The following is an 18,315-nucleotide window of genomic DNA, read 5'->3' on the forward strand; positions in this document are numbered from 1 at the left end:
AAATAAAGGTGTTCTCAACTAGCCTACCTGGTTAAATAAAGGTGTTCTCAACTAGCCTACCTGGTTAAATAAAGGTGTTCTCAACTAGCCTACCTGGTTAAATAAAGGTGTTCTCAACTAGCCTACCTGGTTAAATAAAGGTGTTCTCAACTAGCCTACCTGGTTAAATAAAGGTGTTCTCAACTAGCCTACCTGGTTAAATAAAGGTGTTCTCAACTAGCTTACCTGGTTAAATAAAGGTGTTCTCAACTAGCTTACCTGGTTAAATAAAGGTGTTCTCAACTAGCTTACCTGGTTAAATAAAGGTGTTCTCAACTGGTTAAATAAAGGTGTTCTTACCTGGTTAAATAAAGGTGTTCTCAACTAGCTTACCTGGTTAAATAAAGGTGTTCTCAACTAGCTTACCTGGTTAAATAAAGGTGTTCTCAACTAGCTTACCTGGTTAAATAAAGGTGTTCTCAACTAGCTTACCTGGTTAAATAAAGGTGTTCTCAACTAGCTTACCTGGTTAAATAAAGGTGTTCTCAACTAGCTTACCTGGTTAAATGGTTAAAAGGTGTTCTCAACTAGCTTACCTGGTTAAATAAAGGTGTTCTCAACTAGCTTACCTGGTTAAATAAAGGTGTTCTCAACTAGCTTACCTGGTTAAATAAAGGTGTTCTCAACTAGCTTACCTGGTTAAATAAAGGTGTTCTCAACTAGCTTACCTGGTTAAATAAAGGTGTTCTCAACTAGCCTACCTGGTTAAATAAAGGTGTTCTCAACTAGCTTACCTGGTTAAATAAAGGTGTTCTCAACTAGCCTACCTGGTTAAATAAAGGTGTTCTCAACTAGCCTACCTGGTTAAATAAAGGTGTTCTCAACTAGCCTACCTGGTTAAATAAAGGTGTTCTCAACTAGCCTACCTGGTTAAATAAAGGTGTTCTCAACTAGCTTACCTGGTTAAATAAAGGTGTTCTCAACTAGCCTACCTGGTTAAATAAAACCTGGTTAAATAAAGGTGTTCTCAACTAGCCTACCTGGTTAAATAAAGGTGTTCTCAACTAGCCTTACCTGGTTAAATAAAGGTGTTCTCAACTAGCCTACCTGGTTAAATAAAGGTGTTCTCAACTAGCTTACCTGGTTAAATAAAGGTGTTCTCAACTAGCCTACCTGGTTAAATAAAGGTGTTCTCAACTAGCTTACCTGGTTAAATAAAGGTGTTCTCAACTAGCTTACCTGGTTAAATAAAGGTGTTCTCAACTAGCTTACCTGGTTAAATAAAGGTGTTCTCAACTAGCCTACCTGGTTAAATAAAGGTGTTCTCAACTAGCTTACCTGGTTAAATAAAGGTGTTCTCAACTAGCCTACCTGGTTAAATAAAGGTGTTCTCAACTAGCCTACCTGGTTAAATAAAGGTGTTCTCAACTAGCCTACCTGGTTAAATAAAGGTGTTCTCAACTAGCCTACCTGGTTAAATAAAGGTGTTCTCAACTAGCCTACCTGGTTAAATAAAGGTGTTCTCAACTAGCCTACCTGGTTAAATAAAGGTGTTCTCAACTAGCCTACCTGGTTAAATAAAGGTGTTCTCAACTAGCCTACCTGGTTAAATAAAGGTGTTCTCAACTAGCCTACCTGGTTAAATAAAGGTGTTCTCAACTAGCCTACCTGGTTAAATAAAGGTGTTCTCAACTAGCCTACCTGGTTAAATAAAGGTGTTCTCAACTAGCCTACCTGGTTAAATAAAGGTGTTCTCAACTAGCCTACCTGGTTAAATAAAGGTGTTCTCAACTAGCCTACCTGGTTAAATAAAGGTGTTCTCAACTACTTACCTGGTTAAATAAAGGTGTTCTCAACTAGCTTACCTGGTTAAATAAAGGTGTTCTCAACTAGCCTACCTGGTTAAATAAAGGTGTTCTCAACTAGCCTACCTGGTTAAATAAAGGTGTTCTCAACTAGCCTACCTGGTTAAATAAAGGTGTTCTCAACTAGCCTACCTGGTTAAATAAAGGTGTTCTCAACTAGCCTACCTGGTTAAATAAAGGTGTTCTCAACTAGCCTACCTGGTTAAATAAAGGTGTTCTCAACTAGCCTACCTGGTTAAATAAAGGTGTTCTCAACTAGCCTACCTGGTTAAATAAAGGTGTTCTCAACTAGCTTACCTGGTTAAATAAAGGTGTTCTCAACTAGCTTACCTGGTTAAATAAAGGTGTTCTCAACTAGCTTACCTGGTTAAATGGTGTTCTCAACTAGCTTACCTGGTTAAATAAAGGTGTTCTCAACTAGCTTACCTGGTTAAATAAAGGTGTTCTCAACTAGCTTACCTGGTTAAATAAAGGTGTTCTCAACTAGCTTACCTGGTTAAATAAAGGTGTTACCTGGTTAAATAAAGGTGTTCTCAACTAGCTTACCTGGTTAAATAAAGGTGTTCTCAACTAGCTTACCTGGTTAAATAAAGGTGTTCTCAACTAGCTTACCTGGTTAAATAAAGGTGTTCTCAACTAGCTTACCTGGTTAAATAAAGGTGTTCTCAACTAGCTTACCTGGTAAATAAAGGTGTTCTCAATAGCTTACCTGGTTAAATAAAGGTGTTCTCAACTAGCTTACCTGGTTAAATAAAGGTGTTCTCAACTAGCTTACCTGGTTAAATAAAGGTGTTCTCAACTAGCTTACCTGGTTAAATAAAGGTGTTCTCAACTAGCTTACCTGGTTAAATAAAGGTGTTCTCAATAGCTTACCTGGTTAAATAAAGGTGTTCTCAACTAGCCTACCTGGTTAAATAAAGGTGTTCTCAACTAGCCTACCTGGTTAAATAAAGGTGTTCTCAACTAGCCTACCTGGTTAAATAAAGGTGTTCTCAACTAGCCTACCTGGTTAAATAAAGGTGTTCTCAACTAGCCTACCTGGTTAAATAAAGGTGTTCTCCAACTAGCCTACCTGGTTAAATAAAGGTGTTCTCAACTAGCCTACCTGGTTAAATAAAGGTGTTCTCAACTAGCCTACCTGGTTAAATAAAGGTGTTCTCAACTAGCCTACCTGGTTAAATAAAGGTGTTCTCAACTAGCCTACCTGGTTAAATAAAGGTGTTCTCAACAAGCCTACCTGGTTAAATAAAGGTGTTCTCAACTAGCTTACCTGGTTAAATAAAGGTGTTCTCAACTAACCTGGTTAAATAAAGGTGTTCTCAACTAGCTTACCTGGTTAAATAAAGGTGTTCTCAACTAGCCTACCTGGTTAAATAAAGGTGTTCTCAACTAGCTTACCTGGTTAAATAAAGGTGTTCTCAACTAGCTTACCTGGTTAAATATAAAGGTGTTCTCAACTAGCTTACCTGGTTAAATAAAGGTGTTCTCAACTAGCTTACCTGGTTAAATAAAGGTGTTCTCAACTAGCCTACCTGGTTAAATAAAGGTGTTCTCAACTAGCCTACCTGGTTAAATAAAGGTGTTCTCAACTAGCCTACCTGGTTAAATAAAGGTGTTCTCAACTAGCCTACCTGGTTAAATAAAGGTGTTCTCAACTAGCCTACCTGGTTAAATACAGGTGTTCTCAACTAGCCTACCTGGTTAAATAAAGGTGTTCTCAACTAGCCTACCTGGTTAAATAAAGTTCTCAACTAGCCTACCTGGTTAAATAAAGGTGTTCTCAACTAGCCTACCTGGTTAAATAAAGGTGTTCTCAACTAGCCTACCTGGTTAAATAAAGGTGTTCTCAACTAGCCTACCTGGTTAAATAAAGGTGTTCTCAACTAGCCTACCTGGTTAAATAAAGGTGTTCTCAACTAGCCTACCTGGTTAAATAAAGGTGTTCTCAACTAGCCTACCTGGTTAAATAAAGGTGTTCTCAACTAGCCTACCTGGTTAAATAAAGGTGTTCTCAACTAGCCTACCTGGTTAAATAAGGTGTTCTCAACTAGCCTACCTGGTTAAATAAAGGTGTTCTCAACTAGCCTACCTGGTTAAATAAAGGTGTTCTCAACTAGCCTACCTGGTTAAATAAAGGTGTTCTCAACTAGCCTACCTGGTTAAATAAAGGTGTTCTCAACTAGCCTACCTGGTTAAATAAAGGTGTTCTCAACTAGCCTACCTGGTTAAATAAAGGTGTTCTCAACTAGCCTACCTGGTTAAATAAAGGTGTTCTCAACTAGCCTACCTGGTTAAATAAAGGTGTTCTCAACTAGCCTACCTGGTTAAATAAAGGTGTTCTCAACTAGCCTACCTGGTTAAATAAAGGTGTTCTCAACTAGCCTACCTGGTTAAATAAAGGTGTTCTCAACTAGCTTACCTGGTTAAATAAAGGTGTCTCAACTAGCCTACCTGGTTAAATAAAGGTGTTCTCAACTAGCCTACCTGGTTAAATAAAGGTGTTCTCAACTAGCCTACCTGGTTAAATAAAGGTGTTCTCAACTAGCTTACCTGGTTAAATAAAGGTGTTCTCAACTAGCCTACCTGGTTAAATAAAGGTGTTCTCAACTAGCTTACCTGGTTAAATAAAGGTGTTCTCAACTAGCCTACCTGGTTAAATAAAGGTGTTCTCAACTAGCCTACCTGGCTAAATAAAGGTGTTCTCAACTAGCCTACCTGGTTAAATAAAGGTGTTCTCAACTAGCCTACCTGGTTAAATAAAGGTGTTCTCAACTAGCTTACCTGGTTAAATAAAGGTGTTCTCAACTAGCTTACCTGGTTAAATAAAGGTGTTCTCAACTAGCCTACCTGGTTAAATAAAGGTGTTCTCAACTAGCTTACCTGGTTAAATAAAGGTGTTCTCAACTAGCCTACCTGGTTAAATTAAAGGTGTTCTCAACTAGCTTACCTGGTTAAATAAAGGTGTTCTCAACTAGCTTACCTGGTTAAATAAAGGTGTTCTCAACTAGCTTACCTGGTTAAATAAAGGTGTTCTCAACTAGCTTACCTGGTTAAATAAAGGTGTTCTCAACTAGCCTACCTGGTTAAATAAAGGTGTTCTCAACTAGCCTACCTGGTTAAATAAAGGTGTTCTCAACTAGCCTACCTGGTTAAATAAAGGTGTTCTCAACTAGCCTACCTGGTTAAATAAAGGTGTTCTCAACTAGCCTACCTGGTTAAATAAAGGTGTTCTCAACTAGCCTACCTGGTTAAATAAAGGTGTTCTCAACTAGCCTACCTGGTTAAATAAAGGTGTTCTCAACTAGCCTACCTGGTTAAATAAAGGTGTTCTCAACTAGCCTACCTGGTTAAATAAAGGTGTTCTCAACTAGCCTACCTGGTTAAATAAAGGTGTTCTCAACTAGCCTACCTGGTTAAATAAAGGTGTTCTCAACAGCCTACCTGGTTAAATAAAGGTGTTCTCAACTAGCCTACCTGGTTAAATAAAGGTGTTCTCAACTAGCTTACCTGGTTAAATAAAGGTGTTCTCAACTAGCCTACCTGGTTAAATAAAGGTGTTCTCAACTAGCCTACCTGGTTAAATAAAGGTGTTCTCAACTAGCCTACCTGGTTAAATAAAGGTGTTCTCAACTAGCCTACCTGGTTAAATAAAGGTGTTCTCAACTAGCCTACCTGGTTAAATAAAGGTGTTCTCAACTAGCCTACCTGGTTAAATAAAGGTGTTCTCAACTAGCCTACCTGGTTAAATAAAGGTGTTCTCAACTAGCCTACCTGGTTAAATAAAGGTGTTCTCAACTAGCTTACCTGGTTAAATAAAGGTGTTCTCAACTAGCCTACCTGGTTAAATAAAGGTGTTCTCAACTAGCCTACCTGGTTAAATAAAGGTGTTCTCAACTAGCCTACCTGGTTAAATGAAGGTGTTCTCAACTAGCCTACCTGGTTAAATGAAGGTGTTCTCAACTAGCCTACCTGGTTAAATAAAGGTGTTCTCAACTAGCTTACCTGGTTAAATAAAGGTGTTCTCAACTAGCTTACCTGGTTAAATAAAGGTGTTCTCAACTAGCTTACCTGGTTAAATAAAGGTGTTCTCAACTAGCTTACCTGGTTAAATAAAGGTGTTCTCAACTAGCTTACCTGGTTAAATAAAGGTGTTCTCAACTAGCTTACCTGGTTAAATAAAGGTGTTCTCAACTAGCCTACCTGGTTAAATAAAGGTGTTCTCAACTAGCCTACCTGGTTAAATAAAGGTGTTCTCAACTAGCCTACCTGGTTAAATAAAGGTGTTCTCAACTAGCCTACCTGGTTAAATAAAGGTGTTCTCAACTAGCCTACCTGGTTAAATAAAGGTGTTCTCAACTAGCCTACCTGGTTAAATAAAGGTGTTCTCAACTAGCTTACCTGGTTAAATAAAGGTGTTCTCAACTAGCCTACCTGGTTAAATAAAGGTGTTCTCAACTAGCCTACCTGGTTAAATAAATGTGTTCTCAACTAGCCTACCTGGTTAAATAAAGGTGTTCTCAACTAGCCTACCTGGTTAAATAAAGGTGTTCTCAACTAGCCTACCTGGTTAAATAAAGGTGTTCTCAACTAGCCTACCTGGTTAAATAAAGGTGTTCTCAACTAGCCTACCTGGTTAAATAAAGGTGTTCTCAACTAGCCTACCTGGTTAAATAAAGGTGTTCTCAACTAGCCTACCTGGTTAAATAAAGGTGTTCTCAACTAGCCTACCTGGTTAAATAAAGGTGTTCTCAACTAGCCTACCTGGTTAAATAAAGGTGTTCTCAACTAGCCTACCTGGTTAAATAAAGGTGTTCTCAACTAGCCTACCTGGTTAAATAAAGGTGTTCTCAACTAGCCTACCTGGTTAAATGAAGGTGTTCTCAACTAGCCTACCTGGTTAAATAAAGGTGTTCTCAACTAGCTTACCTGGTTAAATAAAGGTGTTCTCAACTAGCTTACCTGGTTAAATAAAGGTGTTCTCACCTGGCTTACCTGGTTAAATAAAGGTGTTCTCAACTAGCCTACCTGGTTAAATAAAGGTGTTCTCAACTAGCCTACCTGGTTAAATAAAGGTGTTCTCAACTAGTCTACCTGGTTAAATAAAGGTGTTCTCAACTAGCCTACCTGGTTAAATAAAGGTGTTCTCAACTAGCCTACCTGGTTAAATAAAGGTGTTCTCAACTAGCCTACCTGGTTAAATAAAGGTGTTCTCAACTAGCCTACCTGGTTAAATAAAGGTGTTCTCAACTAGCCTACCTGGTTAAATAAAGGTGTTCTCAACTAGCCTACCTGGTTAAATGAAGGTGTTCTCAACTAGCCTACCTGGTTAAATAAAGGTGTTCTCAACTAGCCTACCTGGTTAAATAAAGGTGTTCTCAACTAGCTTACCTGGTTAAATAAAGGTCTTCTCAACTAGCTTACCTGGTTAAATAAGGTGTTCTCAACTAGCTTACCTGGTTAAATAAAGGTGTTCTCAACTAGCCTACCTGGTTAAATAAAGGTGTTCTCAACTAGCCTACCTGGTTAAATAAAGGTGTTCTCAACTAGCCTACCTGGTTAAATAAAGGTGTTCTCAACTAGCCTACCTGGTTAAATAAAGGTGAAATAAAAAATAATTTAAAAAGGACTCAAACACACATTTACTGAAAATTACTTCAATTTGAATTATTCACTTTTTGTTATATAAATATGTAATAATCCTTAGTATATACAAATATTTCACCTCAAACTAGTTATTTATGATGTAATATTAAATATCAATAAACTAACAACTGCAACGCTGTTGATATGCAACAACTTGTTATTTGTAGCAGGACTTACCAAATAAAAATAAGATTCAATATAATTACTTAAAGATTAGAATATGGTGTCAGAGAGTTTCATGGACAACAACATTATTATCTTGTACTTTGAACATTGAAATTAATCTGTGGTGATCCATGCCTTTATGGAAAATCATATATTGACATTGACTAAACAAACTACAAGTCGAGAAGCTATGATTTACGTGTTGCTAAGGCAACATAAACTGACGTGATAGATTAACAGACTACATCCATAAAGTATAGTGATGAAGAGACTGAAGAGACACACGCAGACCTTGGAGAGAGGAAGACATTCCACTAAAACAAGAGTGACTGAGATATCCTACTATTGAGTGACAGGTGAGTGATACTTTGTACTGTAATAACTCAAAATAATTACCTTCTTTTTATTTTTCGCCTGTATGTGTATCTCCCTATTTCTAATGTCATTGGATTGTGGTTTCTTTTGAATGCACTGCTAAATGGCACTATCAATTGCCACTAGCATTGCTACATTCTCCAAAAATGCTAACCAGGAGATTTTTGACGTTGCGAAATAACCAGCTAACAAATAAAAAATGATTTGTCCAAAATGTTAATTTATAAAGTATTCCTTCATTATTTATCTTGTTTTGGCTAGTGATCTGTTTGTATTTGCTAGTGATGACTGTAAGCCAGTGTTGGGTTCCATAGGACAGGAGCCTGTCTCCTGTTTCTGTGGTGTGAGGCAGCTTGATGTACAATACACCCTCCTTTACAGGATGCCAGTCTATCACATGACCTTAGCCCCAATTCCTCTCCATAAAGGAATATTCCACTCAAAAACTATACTTTTGGTATTTGTTTCATTAGTCCACTGTTGATACAGTCCACAAAATGATTAGCATGTCAGCAATCAAGTTTTCAAGTTATAGAATTTCCAAAATTCATAAAGTGCCACAGTATGATGCAATTTGACATGGCAACGCAAGTCTGCATGTGTCATGCAACACATTTTAAAAGCCCACAACAAAAAAGCACGAATTAAATGTTTCCTTATCGGTTCAAGAGGTCTAGTGTGGCATGATGAACCACCAGCACTGTCGTCCCTGTGGATCAAAACCAAGGAGTTTCTGTCTGTACGTGCGCATGTGCATGTGTGTGTGTGTTTGTGTTGTGTTTCTGTGTGTGTGTAAACGACTAGGCTACTGTTCAGTATGTGGGTGTGTGTACGTAACAATAGCAGATTAAAAGTGATACATGATACAATCTTGCCAGTTGAACCTGTTACAGTATGATACTGGGTTTGTGGATCGATGTCTCTGATAGCGTTGTCAAAAAGTGATATCAGACAGGCATGTTCCTCACGATTCCCTGGCAACACTAGGGTGGGACAGTAAAATCCATGACAGCATTTAAAAAATATATATAGTATTTCATAATACACACATAACTAGGTTCAAAATATTGCACTTTATTTATCTGGCTTGTTAATGAATATAGGACATACATATCTTAAACTTCTGTCACCTCCAGACAAATGTTTTCAATTTCATCCCTTGAAACAAAATGTATTGATTCACCAAAACTGTATCTAACCCTTTGGGTAACTTGACACAATCCAGATTGAATTCAAAAGACTGCCTGCTCTCCATCCACTGTGTGAGGCTCAACTCAGCTCAGTCCAAAAAAGCAAAGCAAGAATAATGTGTTATTTGAGTTAGACAGGTGTGAATGACACGTGTTATTGGCCTGGAATGAATCATAGAATAGGTTTAAAAAATGATGAAATGTCATTTGGCGTTGGATGTGGATTATAATTTAGACCTAAATTGTATCTATTGGTAAGTTTTTTAATTATATTATTCTTATTTCCCTTTCTTTACAAATAGTCTTGTATATAGTTTCCAAGCATATTTTATACACAAGGAAGTGAATAGAATAAATTGGGTTCAGGAAGATGGGTCTTTAAAAAAGGGTGACTTGACATAGCTATTGTCGGAGGGTTAGGTTTAACAACATAATTGTTTCCATTGAGTGTTGTCTCCGGTTCACCCCTCCTCCGGGAAGCCTATGTCACGCCAACCAGCATGCCATTGTGAAACCACCCCCAAAAAGACGGAGGAGAGAGGTAGGTTTCTCAATCCTTTGTCCTTCCTCCCATTGCGAGTGCTGTTATAAATAGCGGGAGAGTGAGCTCAGGTGGCGACATCACCGCAAGGACACCTGTTGAGAACATCTACTTCTCAGAGCAGCATTAGCTTCTGGAACAGCTTGTTCAAGGAGAACCACAGAAATCTTCCAAGTCACAAAAGTACAGGTAACATTTCCATCTATTTGAACTATTTATTTATGTTGTACGTTTCTCTGGTGGAGGGCATTTTCAAGCCTGTGATAGGGTTGTTTTTTGTATTTTGCAGCTGGTTAGCCTCCACTATCAGATCAGACATTATGAACTTTTTCTCCTTGGAATACAGACTTTTTTCATTGCTTTTGTCACATGATTTAATTTAATTACGATATCTAAAAAAGTACTTATTACATTTTAAACGCTCTGCAGGACAGGAAAACAGTCCAATTCATACACTTATCAGGAGAACATTCCCAGTAATCCCTATTGCCTCTGATCTGGCGGACTCACTAAACACAAATGCTTCGTTTGTAAATTATGTCTAAGTGTTGCAGTGTGTCCCTGGCTATCTGTAAATTTAAAAAACAAGAACATCGTTCCATCTGGAATGTCTGTGATTTATAATTGTACTTCTACTTTTGATAAGTATATTTTAGCAATTACATTTATTTTGATACTTAAGTATATTTAAAGCCACATACTTTTAGACTTTTACTCAAGTAGTATTTTACTGTGCGACTTTCACTTTTACTAGAGTAATTCTCTATTAATGAATGTATCTTTACTTTGACACAAGTATGACGTTTGGGTAGTTTTTCCACCACTGCTTACTATGTGGATCTCTGTTACTCTATCAGGAATGGACAATATCAGCAGACTGATGTTCGCAGTTGTCATGGCAATGGCGTACATGGCGATGGGAGCCGAGGCACAGAACACCACAATGGCTCCGAACTCCAATGCTACTATGGCCAACGTAACAATGGCACCCAACGTAACAATGACATCCAACGTAACAATGACATCCAGCGTAACAATGACACCTGTCACAGCTCTCATGGTGAGTACCTAGGCTACACGTTTCACTCTGTCTCCCAGAGTCTCTGACTAGAAAAAGGAAACACACGATCTCTCTCTCTCCCTTTCTGCCTTTCTGCCACCCCCCTCTCTCTCTCTTCAAAATTAAATATTATTTTAAGTGCACTTGTAGGACAAAAAACTGCACACACTGCCATTGAAAAAGTGTGTCTGTTACATTATCCTGCAGTTCACCCATAAATATAATCCATGACAGTGTGGAAAACTTATATCTAGTATTTCATAAAACACACATAACTAGGTTAATTAACAAACTAGAGATAGATATAGAGAAACAGAAAGTAGATGAACTTCTTGATGCACCCATCCCGTAAGCAAGGCATGTTTTGGAGTTCTCACGTAGGATTTCTATTGGGCTTTTTTACAACGCTTTTTACAATGCTTTATTACAACGCAGTAAACAATGTAGAAATCATCATTTAAAGAAGTTATTATATTGTGTTCTGATGTAGTTAAACTAAGCTTGTGAGGTAAGTTATGTTCTTCAAGAATCAATGGGTAGATATTAATAATTGAAAAGTTAAAAACGTTTATAGTAATTGCAGATTTCCCCTTTCAAGTTCAAGACTGTACTGTATGTACAAATCGCAGATTGCACCTTTAATGTAAAAAAAGAATGACAAACATGACAGCAACTAATGATGAACTCTTCAACAGGTAAATATCTCAATGGCGGAATGTAAAAAGTCCCAGCTCTGTGCTGCTAAGCCGCCAGACTGTGATCCGGCCGTGGCTGGGTCCTGTTTCTTCGTCTCCATCAAGAAGTCCTTGGGACAGATTTTCTCCTTCCAGCTACGAGGAGTGTCCAGTGGCTACATCGCAGTAGGCTTGTCCAAAACTTCCACACAGGTATGGAAACCTGCCTTTAGAATTAGTATAGATGTTACAATACCCAGGACAAGAGAGTTGGGGTTGGTGGGAGATGTCATTTTAACTTGAGGAAATTCAGTATTTACATTTGATTATTGAATTGGGAAAAAATAGCCTAAATTAATACGGTTAAAATTACGATGTATTTTTATTGATTCGAATTCATCATCTCTCTCCTCTACAGGGTCAGAACGACACTACTTATGTGTGCGCAAACAACAACGGAAAAGTAAAGTTCTTCACCGCTCTCCTCGACAAAGGAGTTCTGACCATCAACAACAAGGTGAGTTGGACCAATCAGAACAGTGTTTCATTTTGGACTTCCTGGAACAGATTTTAGTTTGACGGTTTGATTTCAGGCTATTTCCGGAAGTGAACTGATATGTAATCAATGAGTTTTATGAATTGAACAAGATACTGATAGAGGATTCATGATTTAGAGTTACATACTTTTCTCAGTGGTCATTGAGGTTGAATTTGATCCCAATTTTGACTCTTATTATACACCTGGCTGCCATTTGGGACAGTGCCTGGGAGAGTAACAGGGTACCTGACTAATACTACACTGTAGGCCTACTGACATTTGATTAATGTTAATTGTGGTAAAACCTTTGTGTTGGGTAGCTGCCTGTGGAGTCTGTGAAGGGCTCAGTCAACGGTCAGACCATCCAGTGCACCTTCTCTGCTACTGTCCCCAACGCTACGGCCACCCGGAGCATCGACACCAACTACTACCTCTCCATCTCCAATGGGACTTTTAATAGTGGTGAGTCACTCATCCAAACACGCTCCTGGTGATGTTTCTCCTAGGTACAGATCTAGGATCAGCTTCAACTTCACCCTACACCTCCAAACACCCTGTGGACCCTGCATCTCTTCTTTCTGGTTTGTCTCTAACTCTCTCTCTCTTTCTCTCTCCCTCTTGTCATTTTCTCCTCCCTCAGTAACAGATACCCTAGGTTCTCCTCAGGCTATTCTGAACAGTGATAAAGCTGTGGACCTGAATGACCCCAATACTACTGTGTTAAACTCTTTAAACTCTGCTCCCTCCGCCTTCTGCCTGTCTCAAGGTAATAATCACATAGAAGCACCACCAACACTTCATAATAATAACTGATAACATGATTAAACATGAATAACAATAACAATAACACCATAACAAACTATTTCATTATTAAACCATTAGCATTAAAAGCACTTCAAGGCATGAGCACTTTTATCATTTATAAATTGTTAACATTTATAAATAAATAATTTACAAATCATTTATAAACATGTATGACCATTTATAACGTTGTAATTCATGGAAGCTATTATAAAGTGTTACCGTAGTACCTAATCTAATATAATCTCCCCCCCTCTCTCTCTCTACTACTTCTCTCTCTCTCTACTACTTCTCTCTCTCTCTCTACTACTTATCTCTCTCTCTACTTCTCGCTCTCGACAACTCTCTCTCTCTCTCTCTACTACTTCTCTCTCGCTCTCTCTCTCTCTCTCTCTCTTCTACTTCTCTCTCTACTACTCTCTCTCTCTCTCTCTCTCTACTACTTCTCTCTCTCTCTCTCTACTTCTCTCTCTCTCTACTTCTCTCTCTACTACTTCTCTACTACTACTACTTCTCTCTCTCTCTACTTCTCTCTCTCTCTCTACTACTTATTTCTCTCTCTACTTCTCGCTCTCGACAACTCTCTCTCTCTCTCTCTTCTCTCTCTCTCTCTCTCTCTCTCTCTCTCTCTCTCTCTCTCTCTTCTCTCTCTCTTCTCTCTCTCTCTCTCTACTTCTCTCTCTCTACTACTTCTACTCTCTCTCTACTACTTATCTCTCTCTCTACTACTTCTCTCTCTCTACTACTTCTCTCTCTCTCTACTACTACTTATCTCTCTCTCTACTTCTCGCTCTCGACAACTCTCTCTCTACTACTTCCTCTCTCTCTCTCTCTCTCTCTCTCTTCCTCTCTCTCTACTTCTCTCTCTCTCTACTCTCTCTCTCTACTACTTCTCTCTCTCTCTCTCTCTCTCTCTGTCTACTTCTCTCTCTCTACTACTTCTCTCTCTCTCTCTCTCTCTACTTCTCTCTCTCTCTCTCTCTCTCTCTTCCTCTCTCTCTTCTTCTCTCTCTCTCTCTCTCTCTCTCTACTTCTCTCTCTCTCTCTCTCTCTCTCTCTCTCTCTCTCTCTCTCTACTCTCTCTCTCTCTCTCTCTACTCTCTCTACTCTCTCTCTCTCTCTCTCTCTCTCTCTCTTCTCTCTCTCTTCTTCTCTCTGTCTCTCTCTCTCTCTCTACTCTCTCTCTCTCTCTCTCTGTCTCTCTCTCTACTCTCTCTCTCTCTACTACTACTTCTCTCTCTCTCTCTACTCTCTCTCTCTCTCTCTACTCTCTCTCTCTCTCTCTCTCTCTCTCTACTCTCTCTCTCTCTCTCTCTCTCTCTTCTCTCTCTCTCTACTCTTCTCTCTCTCTACTCTTCTCTCTCTCTCTCTCTCTCTGTCTCTCTCTCTCTCTCTACTTCTCTCTCTCTCTCTGTCTCTCTCTCTACTACTTCTCTCTCTCTCTTTCTCTCTCTCTACTTCTCTCTCTCTCTCTCTCTACTTCTCTCTCTTCTCTTCTCTCTCTCTCTCTCTCTCTACTACTTCTCTCTCTCTCTCTCTCTCTCTCTCTCTTTCTTCTCTCTCTCTCTACTACTTCTCTCTCTACTACTCTCTCGCTACTACTTCTCTCTCTCTCTACTACTTATCTCTCTCTACTACTACTTCTCTCTTCTACTACTCTCTCTCTTTCTCTCTCTACTTCTCGCTCTCTACTACTTCTCTCTCTCTCTCTGTCTCTCTCTCTACTCTCTCTCTCTCTCTCTACTTCTCTCTCTACTACTCTCTCTCTCTCTCTACTCCTTCTCTCTCTCTCTCTCTCTCTACTTTCTCTCTCTCTCTGTATCTCTCTCTACTTCTCTTTCTCTCTTTCTCTCTCTCTGTCTCTCTCTCTACTACTTCTCTCTCTCACTCTGTCTCTCTCTCTACTACTTCTCTCTCTACTACTACTTCTCTCTCTCTACTACTCTCTCTCTACTACTTCTCTCTCTCTACTACTACTTCTCTCTCTACCACTACTTCTCTCTCTACACTACTTCTCGCTCTCTACAACTTCTCTCTCTCTACTACTTCTCTCTCTCTACTACTTCTCTCTCTCTCTACTACTACTTCCATCTCTACTACTTCTCTCTCTCTCTACTACTTCTCTCTCTCTACTACTACTTCCCTCTCTACTACTTCTCTCTCTCTACTACTTCTCTCTCTCTCTACTACTTCTCTCTCTCTCTACTCTCTCTCTCTCTCTCTACTTCTCTCTACTACTACTTCTCTCTCTCACTCTCTCTCTCTCTCTACTACTTCTCTCTCTCTACTACTACTCTCTCTCTACTACTACTTCTCTCTCTCTACTACTACTCTCTCTCTCTACTACTACTTCTCTCTCTCTCTACTACTACTTCTCTCTCTCTCTCTACTCTCTTTCTCTCTCTCTACTACTTCTCTTTCTCTCTTCTCTCTCTCTCTCTCTCTCTCTCTCTCTCTCTCTCTCTCTTCTCTCTCTCTCTACTACTTCTCTCTCTACTACTTCTCTCTACTACTCTCTCTACTACTTCTCTCTACTACTACTTCTCTCTCTCTACTACTCTCTCTCTCTCTCTCGCTCTCTACTTCTCTCTCTACTCTCTCTCTCTCTCTCTCTCTCTACTACTCTCTCTCTCTCTCTATCTCTACTACTTCTCTCTCTCTCTACTACTTTCTCTCTCTACTACTACTTCTCTCTACTCTCTACTTCTTCTCTCTCTCTCTACTCTCTCTCTCTCTACTACTACTTCTCTCTCTCTACTACTTCTCTCTCTACTACTACTCTCCTCTACTACTCTCTCTCTACTACTACTTCTCTCTACCACTACTTCTCTCTCTCTCTACTACTTATCTCTCTCTCTACTACTTCTCTCTCTCTACTACTTCTCACTCTCTACTACTCTCTCTCTCTACTACTTCTCTCTACTACTTCTCTCTCTCTTACTACTCTCTCTCTACTCCTTCTCTCTCTCTCTCTCTCTCTCTCTTCTCTTTCTCTCTGTATCTCTCTCTATCTGTCTCTCTCTCTACTACTTCTCTCTCTACTACTTCTCTCTCTCTCTACTACTTCTCTCTCTCTCTCTCTACTACTTCTCTCTCTCCCTACTACTCTCTCTCTCTACTACTTCTCTCTCTACTACTACTTCTTCTCTCTGTCTCTACTTCTTCTCTCTCTCTACTACTTCTCTCTCTCTACTACTTATCTCTCTCTACTACTACTCCCTCTCTCTCTATTACTTCTCTCTACCACTACTTCTCTCTCTCTCTACTACTTATCTCTCTCTCTACTACTTCTCTCTCTCTACTACTTCTCACTCTCTACTACTCTCTCTCTCTACTACTTCTCTCTCTACTACTTCTCTCTCTCTACTACTCTCTCTACTCCTTCTCTCTCTCTCTCTCTCTCTCTCTCTCTCACTTTCTCTTTCTCTCTTTCTCTCTCTCTGTCTCTCTCTCTCTCTACTACTCTCTCTCACTCTGTCTCTCTCTCTACTACTTCTCTCTCTACTACTACTTCTATCTCTCTACTACTCTCTCTCTACTACTTCTCTCTCTCTACTACTTCTCTCTCTCTACTACTACTTCCCTCTCTACTACTTCTCTCTCTCTACCACTACTTCTCTCTCTACTACTTTCTCTCTACACTACTTTCTACTACTTCTCTCTCTCTACTACTACTTCTCTCTCTCTACTACTTTCTCTCTCTACTACTTCTCTTTCTCTACTACTTCTCTACTTCCCTCTCTACTACTCTCTCTCTACTACTTCTCTCTCTCTACTACTTCTCTCTCTCTCTACTACTACTTCTCTCTCTACTACTACTTCTCTCTCTACTACTACTTCTTTCTCTCTACTACTTCTCTCTCTCTACTACTTCTCTCACTCTCTACTACTTCTCTCTCTCTACTACTACTTCTCTCTCTCTACTTCTTCTCTCTCTCTACTACTTCTCTCTCTACTACTTCTCTTTCTCTACTACTTCTCTCTCTCTACTACTTCTCTCTCTCTCTCTACTACTTCTCTCTCTCTACTACTTCTCTCTCTCTCTACTACTCTCTCTCTCTCTACTACTTCTCTCTCTCTCTACTACTCTTTCTCTCTACTACTTCTCTCTCTACTACTTCTCTCTCTCTACTACTTCTCTCTCTGTCTCTACTACTTTTCTCTTTGTTTCTCCTCCATAGCTCTTCTGATCCTGATAGGTGTATTAGGTATGATGATGCTGTAATGCAGGTCTGAAGGAGAAGCACCATGCAGTCAGGAATCCTGTCTCCTTCTCTTTACTCAACTTGGCCAGGCTGCATCCCTAAATGACACCCTCTCCTTAAATATAGGTCTATTTTCACTATGTAGGGAATAGGGTGCCACACTCTGGTACCTGAACAAAGGACTATGTCAGATCTGAAGTTATATGCATATAGATCCAATCATGTTTTTCCACATACTTAATGAAACCCCTTCTAGTTGGGGGTAGTAAGATAATAACCAACAGAATGGACCCAGTGATACAAGTGATACAATGGTGATACAAGGCCAAGTACTAACATATTGTGTTGATAGACAATGGTGATACAAGGCCAAGTACTAACATATTGTGTTGATAGACAATGGTGATACAAGGCCAAGTACTAACATATTGTGTTGATAGACAATGGTGATACAAGGCCAAGTACTAACATATTGTGTTGATAGACAATGGTGATACAAGGCCAAGTACTAACATATTGTGTTGATAGACAATGGTGTACTAACATATTGTGTTGATAGACAATGGTGATACAAGGCCAAGTACTAACATATTGTGTTGATAGACAATGGTGATACAAGGCCAAGTACTAACATATTGTGTTGATAGACAATGGTGATACAAGGCCAAGTACTAACATATTGTCTTGATAGACAATGGCTTGGAAATATATATAAAAACATTCAACCTCATATTCATCATCTCCAGCATCAGTCCAACAACACCACTTACCTTCTATCTGAAAACAACACATCCTCCATATTCGTATACCACCATGTCATCCCCTTTATGTAACACATATATTTGTGCAAATGTTTATGCTATTTTATCTCACGTTATGAAGGAAGATTTATGTTTGTCTGTGTTTCTTGGTGGATGTTTGTGAGTGTGAGTGTATGTGTGTAAATGTTTGTGTTCGCACACTTACCCCCCACTGGGCACAGATGTCAATTCCACTTTGGTTCAACATAATTTCATTTCATTGAAATGACGTGGGAACGTTGATTCAACCCGTGTGTGCCCAGTGGGCCAAAGATGAAGTCACAAGGGCAACGTTTAGACAGGCAGACTATTTCTGATCTCTTTTTATCTGATCTTTTTTCAGAGCTTATCTGATTGGTCAAAAGACGAATGAGTGGAAAATAACCACAGAATTGGGCTGCCTGTCTAAACGCAGCAAAGGTGGCAGAAATGGGAATTTGTGGGTTAATACTGTGTGTGTATATACTGTGTGTGTGTGA

The 18,315-nt window shown here is 39.2% G+C and overlaps 1 protein-coding gene across 3 annotated transcripts; it reads left to right on the forward strand.

Moving 5' to 3' along the window:
- The first annotated feature begins 9,791 nt into the window (after positions 1 to 9,791).
- Positions 9,792 to 17,573, forward strand: LOC112259753 (putative ferric-chelate reductase 1). 3 transcript variants are annotated; one of them, XM_024434381.2, is made up of 8 exons: positions 9,792 to 9,947; positions 10,616 to 10,763; positions 10,800 to 10,818; positions 11,514 to 11,705; positions 11,911 to 12,009; positions 12,351 to 12,492; positions 12,671 to 12,796; positions 17,013 to 17,573. In XM_024434381.2, exons 2-8 carry the CDS (start codon positions 10,618 to 10,620, stop codon positions 17,054 to 17,056), a joined length of 768 nt encoding a protein of 255 aa, XP_024290149.2. In that variant the 5' UTR covers positions 9,792 to 9,947; positions 10,616 to 10,617; the 3' UTR covers positions 17,057 to 17,573. The 3 variants fall into 3 exon arrangements, with proteins under 3 accessions (XP_024290149.2, XP_042184121.1, XP_042184122.1); XM_042328187.1 differs by having other exon boundaries at positions 10,616 to 10,818; XM_042328188.1 differs by having other exon boundaries at positions 10,616 to 10,818; positions 12,677 to 12,796.
- Positions 17,574 to 18,315: the final 742 nt, after the last annotated feature.

This window comes from Oncorhynchus tshawytscha, linkage group LG10, assembly GCF_018296145.1.
Source record: "Oncorhynchus tshawytscha isolate Ot180627B linkage group LG10, Otsh_v2.0, whole genome shotgun sequence".
In the NCBI taxonomy this organism is placed as follows: Eukaryota; Metazoa; Chordata; class Actinopteri; order Salmoniformes; family Salmonidae; genus Oncorhynchus; species Oncorhynchus tshawytscha.

Excerpts from the sequence above, each read along its gene's own strand:
- LOC112259753 (XM_042328187.1), top strand. The coding sequence starts at position 10,618 with ATGGACAATATCAGCAGACTGATGTTCGCAGTTGTCATGGCAATGGCG. Across the intron at positions 11,706-11,910 it reads TGTCCAAAACTTCCACACAG|GGTCAGAACGACACTACTTA; the intron begins GTATGGAAACCT and ends TCTCCTCTACAG. Across the intron at positions 12,010-12,350 it reads TTCTGACCATCAACAACAAG|CTGCCTGTGGAGTCTGTGAA; the intron begins GTGAGTTGGACC and ends TGTGTTGGGTAG.